At 39.0% G+C, this 7268-nt stretch overlaps 1 protein-coding gene across 1 annotated transcript; it reads left to right on the top strand.

The window, feature by feature from the left end:
* The first annotated feature begins 2108 nt into the window (after window positions 1-2108).
* On the top strand, window positions 2109-4993 carry LOC137943658 (uncharacterized). The gene is made up of 8 exons (XM_068789101.1): window positions 2109-2383; window positions 2509-2872; window positions 3179-3350; window positions 3402-3543; window positions 3643-3764; window positions 3849-3872; window positions 4170-4362; window positions 4813-4993. Exons 1-8 carry the CDS (start codon window positions 2109-2111, stop codon window positions 4991-4993), a joined length of 1473 nt encoding a protein of 490 aa, XP_068645202.1.
* Window positions 4994-7268: the final 2275 nt, after the last annotated feature.

Raw genomic sequence — 7268 nt, 5'->3', positions numbered from 1 at the left:
AATTATGTTAGGACTTATTTAAGTGTTAGAGTTTGGGTGTAATTGGGACAAAGGTAGTTTTATTGTAATTGGACTCTACTACATTCCTCTATTATAAATAGAGGTTCATGTACTGTGATTAAAATAAGTCAATGAAGTATTTCTCTTTTCCATAAATCAATATGGTATCAGAGCAGGTTATGTGAGTTGACGTGGTCAACCCACAGAGATAATGAAATCCTTTTCTCTAAACCCTAAACCTTAAGTCTAGGTTCATAGTTTTTTTTTTCAATCCCTACACCCATAGTTTGCTTTGCGTTTTTTTTAGGACTCCGTGGATTTAGCCCATGGAGAAAAAGGGAGAGAAACCCATTGGGAGAAAACCGAAGGAAGAAGGGTTATGGGCTTGATTGATCCTTACCCTCCCCCTTAAGCTCTATTTATAGATTTATAAAATTACTATATTACAATAATACCCCTGAACTTAGGATTTAAGGTTTTAACCCTGGAAGTTTTACATAATTACATCAATGGCATCTTTATGAAATAACCCTTTATTTACCATCCTGCCATCAATGTATGTGGGCCTATAGGCCTTTTCCTTGATTTGTGGGCCTTGAGCCCATCTTCTATGTCTCTTGGTTCCATGGGTCTTCCTTGGTCTTATGGGCTTGGACCCATCTTCTTATACACTTTTATATGTGGGTCTTCCTTGGTCGTGTGGGCTTGGGCCCTGTCTTCCAATACTCTCCCTCAAGCTGGGGGTGAGAGAACAACATGAACTCCCAACTTGCTGCAAATGATGTGTAAAATCTTTTTTTGTGTAATATGCCTTCATCTTCCAACACTCCCCCTCACACTGGTGCTCTCGTTCATAAGGCCCATCTGGTATAATATTAGTGAGAGTAAATCACTCCTAGCCGTTAAGACATTGCTCTGAAGTGTCCACTTCCACCACCGTGTCATCCACAGGACAACAACTCTCATGTAGTAGAGTAATATATGATATTAATGAGGGGAAGTAACATAAATATAATAATAAATTCCTCCGTCATGGACTTCCAACCACAAAAATTTTGATATTTTTGATGGGGATGAAGTTCCTTCGTCATGGACTCCCAACCACAAATAAATTTGATTTTTTTTTATGGGGATGAAGTTCCTCCGTCATGGACTCCTAACCACAAATAAATTTGATATTTTTGACGGGGATGAAGGTTCCTCTGTCATGGACTCCCAACCACAAAAATTTGATATTTTTTATGGGGATAAAGTTCCATCGTCATGGACTCCCAACCACAAATAAATTTGATATTTTTGACGGGGATGTAGTTCCTCTGTCATGGACTCCCAACAACAAATAGATTTTATATTTTTGACAGGGATGAAGTTCCCTCGTCATGGACTCCCAACCACAAATAATTTTGATATTTTTTACAGGGATGAAGTTCCTCCGTGATGGACTCCCAACAAAAAAAATTTTGATGTTTTTTACGGGGACATAATAAATAATGGTATAAGGCTACCTCTTCTTCAATAATTATGTTTCATCAAAAGAGACACAAAATCAGTAACTGAAATGAGCTTGTCTTGGGCCCATTTAACTCGACGAAGAAGAGGTACAGTAACAAAAAAAATTATTTTTTGCTTAAACTTTGGTCGTGTTATTATTTTTGCCGAGCGACCCGGTCTCAAATGGACCAAGTTCAGCCCAGCAAAAGAAAGCAAACCGGACCAGACAAAATCAGTCTACGGACCGGACAGGACCAATATTATTTTTTGGAAAGCAAACCGAACCAGACCGAATCAGTCTACGGACCGGACCGGATCAGACAATTTTTTTTTCTGACCAATATTTTTTGGTGTCGCCACCGTATCTTCTTTTTATCATGTCGAAGGAATCAACACCGATTATTGACGTGCAATCCGAAAACTCTAGTTTTACAACCAGCGTCACTCTTACCGAAGTCAACTATGATGTATGGTCCCAGATCATTGAGATGCAAATTGCGGGACGAGAAAAGCTTGAATATATTATGGGAAAAACACCATTCCCACAAGAAACGGATGCCTCCTATGCGAAATGGTATGCTGAAAATCAATAAGTCAAGGGGTGGTTGTTAACCTCTATGTCACCAGATATTATGAAGCTCTATATTCGGCTGCGTACCACACGCGAAATATGGAATGCTCTGGAAAAATTTTTCTATGATGGGTCAGATGAATCACAATTATTTTCATTGAATCAGAGAGCTTTCTCCACCAAACAGACTGGTCGTCCTTTATCAACATATTATGGTGATCTTGTGGAAAATTTTCAAGAACTTGATCATCGTGACAGGACTATAATGAAAGATCCTGATGATGTTATCACTTATAGGAAATCCGTTGAAAGATTGGTCGTGTTCATATTTTCTTAAACGGATTGGATGCAGAATTCGAACAAGTCCGTGGCGAAATTCTCAGAAAAGACCTGATATTGGATCATGAAGTAGCCTAAGCTTATGTACGTCGTGACTCTGTTCTTAGAACCACTTTAAATAGTGAAGTTGATCGTGTTGAGACATCTGCAATGGTAGCACGTCGGGCTAAGCCTAAAATAGCTCGACCAACTGGTCCTAACAGTGATCAAAATCGAACATCAGGATCTCAAAATCGTAGCTGTGAGGTTGGAACAACCAAACCAAAGCACATTTGTACTCACTATGGTGAGCCTGGGCATACAAAGACACGATGTTATGAACTTATCGGGTATCCAGAATGGTGGGATCCTACAAAAGCTCCTCGTAAACGGAACTCCAAATCAAATAAGCATGCTTCCGTTGTAGTAGCAGAACCTTCCACCTCTCACACAACTGAGGAAACATCAGTCTTAATCGCTACATCTGGTAAGGTTTTTAATACTTCCGCTCCTAGTAGAAATAGTGAATGGATAATTGATTCTAGTGCTACTGATCATATGACCTTTAACAATCATCATGTTAAAAGTATGAAACCATCTGAACAACATATCGTATCTACAACAAATGGTACTTCATCTCACGTTATTGGAGAAGGTTCTATCACTCTCACTGAAAATCTAAGTCTTGATTCTGTATTAGTTGTTCCAACCCTCAATCATAATCTATTATCAGTTGCTCAAATAACCCGTACTCTGCATTGTATTGTGGTTTTTTGGCCTAACCTTTGTGTTTTTAAGGACATTCGAACTCATAAGACAATTAGGTATGGTAATAGAAGGGGAAAACTCTATTACCTTGATTTGCAGACAGAAAGTTTTCATCAGATAGCCCAAGTGTTCTCCATGAAGAATAAATCTGCAGATTCTGACATTTGGTTATGGCATAAACGGTTGGGTCATTCATCCTTTGGTTATTTAAAGAAATTGTTTCCTACACTTTTTACAAAATTATCTATTCCAGATTTTAAGTGTGATGTATGTGAATTGGCGAAAAGCCATCGTGTTCCATTCCAAATAAGCATGAATAGGAGCCCAACGCCCTTTATGATTATTCACTCTGATGTGTGGGGTCCAGCAAATATAGCCTCTCTTAGTGATAAACGGTGGTTTTTTTATTTTATTGATGATCACACCCGTATGACTTGGATTTGTTTAATGAAGTCAAAAAGTGAAGTTGGTTCGTTGTTCAAAAAATTTCACAGAATAATAGTCACTCAGTATCATTCTACAATACGAACTCTTCGAAGTGACAATGGTGGAAAATTTGTGAATCAAAGTTTCAAAGAATATCTAGATGATCATGGTATTACTCATCAAACTACTTGTCCGTACACCCCTCAGTAAAATGGGGTTGCAAAGCGAAAGAACTGCAACCTTCTTGAGGTTGTTCGTGCTTCCTTGTTTGAAGCTCATATGTCGGCTAGTTACTGGGGTGAAGCCATCACAACTGCAGCTTACCTTATCAATCGAATACCCTCGAGTGTGTTACAATTTAAGACTCCCTTGAGTGTTCTTCATAAAACCATAAGTTCACCTGTTGTGCCAAATCCACCTAAAGTTTTTGGGTGTGTAGCCTTTGTTCACCTCCATAAGTCATTGAGACATAAATTGGAACCCCGAGCTCCCAAGTGTGTTTTTGTTGGTTATGCTCAACATCAGAAAGGTTATTGTTGTTATCATCCTCCTTCTCGCAAATTGTATGTCACTCTTGATGTGGTATTTCACGAAGAAAACATGTATTATTCTACTCCCGAGTCTTCAATACATGGGGAGAACAGGATTGAATTGAAGACCCTTTATCATCATTTGGATATCTTGGATACTACAAGTGGTCAATATTTTGATTATAGTTGTGGACATCAAAATGATACAAATCAACATGATTCACAGGATGGAGAAAGACAAGACCAGATGGAAGTGATGCAACCAGAGTCTCAGTCGCCATCTTCCCCCCTTCATAATGTACCAATGGATCAATTGCCTTCTGAGTCCGAGTCCATGTCTGAACCTCAGGTAAGTTCTAAAACTCAACTAAGAGTGCTACCTCATCGAACCACAAGAGGAAAACCTAGAGTCAATTATGAACCTCTTCTCACCTCTAAATCTCAGTATCCTATGCATAATTTTGTGTCTTATCATAGATTGTCAAAGGCAAATGAAGTATTTGTGAATCAATTATCTGCTATATCTATTCCTAATAGTATGCAGGAAGCCTTGAAAGATCCTAAATGGAAAGAAGCCATGAATGAAGAAATGAGGTCCCTTCAAAAGAATTCAACATGGGAAGTGGTTGACCTACCTGTAGGAAAGACACCAGTTGGATGCAGGTGGGTATTTACCATTAAATATAAATCTGATGGCACCATTGAAAGGTTCAAAGCAAGGCTTGTCGCCAAAGGATATACTCAAACCTACGAGATCGATTATATGGAGACATTCGCACCAGTGGCCGAAATCAACACTGTTCGGATTCTACTATCTCTAGCTGTGAATCTTGACTGGCCCTTATATCAGTTTGATGTAAATAATGCATTTTTGCATGGAGATCTCTAAGAAGAAGTATATATGGAATTACCTCCTGGATGCATTATGCAAAACAAAGGATACAAACAAGTATGTAAACTGAGGAAATCCCTATATGGTTTGAAGCAGTCCCCGAGGGCGTGGTTTAGAAGGTTCATGAATTTTATGAAATCTATCGGATACAAGCAAAGCAACTCAGATCATACTCTCTTCCTGAAATATAACAAGGAGGCCATCACAACTCTTATTGTATATGTTGATGATATGATAGTAACTGGGAATGATCCAGAAGAAAAGAAATCATTGCAAAGTCGTCTTGCTAGAGAATTTGAAATGAATGATCTTGGCTACTTAAAATATTTTCTTGGCATTGAAGTGTCCAGATCCAAGGAAGGAATTTTTCTATCTCAACAAAAATATGCTTTGCATTTATTGAAGGAAACTGGTATGACAACATGTAGTCCAATCAGTACTCCTATGGAAGAAAATCTGAAACTAGGAATACATTCAGATCAAGTTCCTGCTAACAAGGAACGTTATCAGAGACTAGTTGGGAGGTTAATGTATCTTGCACATACCCGACTAGACTTAGCTTATGTACTAAGTTTGGTTAGCCAATATATGCACTCTCCAAGTGAAGAACATATGAATGTCGTCAATCATATCCTGCGCTACTTGAAATCATCTCCAGGGAAAGGAATTTTATTTAAAAAGGGAGGTGACTTGAAAATTGAAGGTTATACCGATGCCGATTGGGCTGGGTCAACAGAAGATCGACGGTCTACATCTGGATACTTTACATTTGTAGGTGAAAATTTGGTCACTTGGAGAAGTAAGAAACAAGAGGTGGTGGCTAGATCTTCACTTGAAGTCGAATACAGGGGAATGGCCAAGGCAATATGTGAATTATTATGGATCAAAAATCTGATACAAGAACTACATATTGAGCAGACAAGTCCTATGAAATTATATTGTGATAATAAGACAACATGTGATATTTCCCACAACCCAGTCCAGCATGATAGAACTAAACATGTTGAAGTTGATAGACACTTTATTAAAGAAAAGTTAGAAGCAAGAATCATTGAAGTCCCTCATGTTCGATCTGAGGATCAACTTGCCGATGTGCTAACCAAGGCAGTGTCTTACCTAGCTTTTAACAAATGTCTTGACAAGTTGGGCATAAATGATATCTATGCACCAACTTGAGGGGGAGTGTTAAGATTTACTCTGAGATTTCTTCCCTTAAGGAGAAATCATGTAAATATTCTGTAAATTCGGTGATTGTGTAATCCCGTTAATCACTCATAATCTTTCATGTATATTCTTTAAAACGGCTATTTAAGCCGATGATGTGAATGGGAAATTAAGATTGAAAGTGAAGTATTATTTTCGACTTCTCAAAATTAATTGGGTTCTCTTCCAAGAAGACACCACATTACCATTTTCTATAGATAAAATAGATCTCAAGAGGAATTCGTTTAGAAGTCAGATAAGTAGTAATTGGTTATAATATATTTGTCTTTCTACTGATTACAGAAATTACATGATAAGAAAAGCCTACTTGAGAGGGTACAAACGTGTTCATTCAGTCAACATGAACTCAAGAACTATCGGACCTGAAAGGCAAACGAACCTCAACCCTAGACATACCCTCCTCCTCCACTGCCTTCAGCACCTCTACCTCTCCCACCACCAAGTCATTAAACTCTTCGCCAACGGCGCCTAAGTCCACCTTTCCCTCATCATCATAGTTAGGATTGCCTTCATCGATTGTCGGTGCGACATCAGAGAGCTCGTATTTTTCAATGTCATCTGGTCCTTCCCAAGTATACTTGCCGCCATGGCCAGACTTGGGGTTGTGAATGAGGCTGAGGCCATCAGTAGGGTGACACTCCATGTGCTGGATACCCTTGTCTCGCATCTTCTTCTCGATGTAATGGAGGGTATCGGGGTTATGAGTGTCAATCTCCACTTTCTCCACTCGCTTATGACCTTCTCCGTCTATGCTAACGAATGCAAAATCGATCTTCGGCTCCCGTCACCACGCTCAGGCTCTCGTTAAGTTAACAAGCCAGCTTGCGAGTTTTTGAACCGAACCATGGTTCGCTTGAGCTCAGCTCATTTAAGTGAACAAGCCTCTAGATAAACTAAATTGAACCGAGCCGAAACTAAGCTGAACTTGAGCCACATACGAACCAGCTCGGTTCGATGCCATCCCTACTTTTGAGTAGCAGCTATGTGTTGGGGATTACTATCAACGTAGGATCCCAAAAAAAAAACTTACCTAGAGCTTAGAGGTCCA

Source organism: Aristolochia californica, unplaced genomic scaffold (assembly GCF_029961685.1).
Source record: "Aristolochia californica isolate CCGP_79_NKW_82.1479 unplaced genomic scaffold, dmAriCali1.0.hap1 SCAF_11, whole genome shotgun sequence".
Taxonomy (NCBI): domain Eukaryota; kingdom Viridiplantae; phylum Streptophyta; class Magnoliopsida; order Piperales; family Aristolochiaceae; genus Aristolochia; species Aristolochia californica.
The sequence above is the reverse complement of the archived record's forward strand: the minus strand, read 5'-3'. Positions and strand labels throughout refer to the sequence as shown.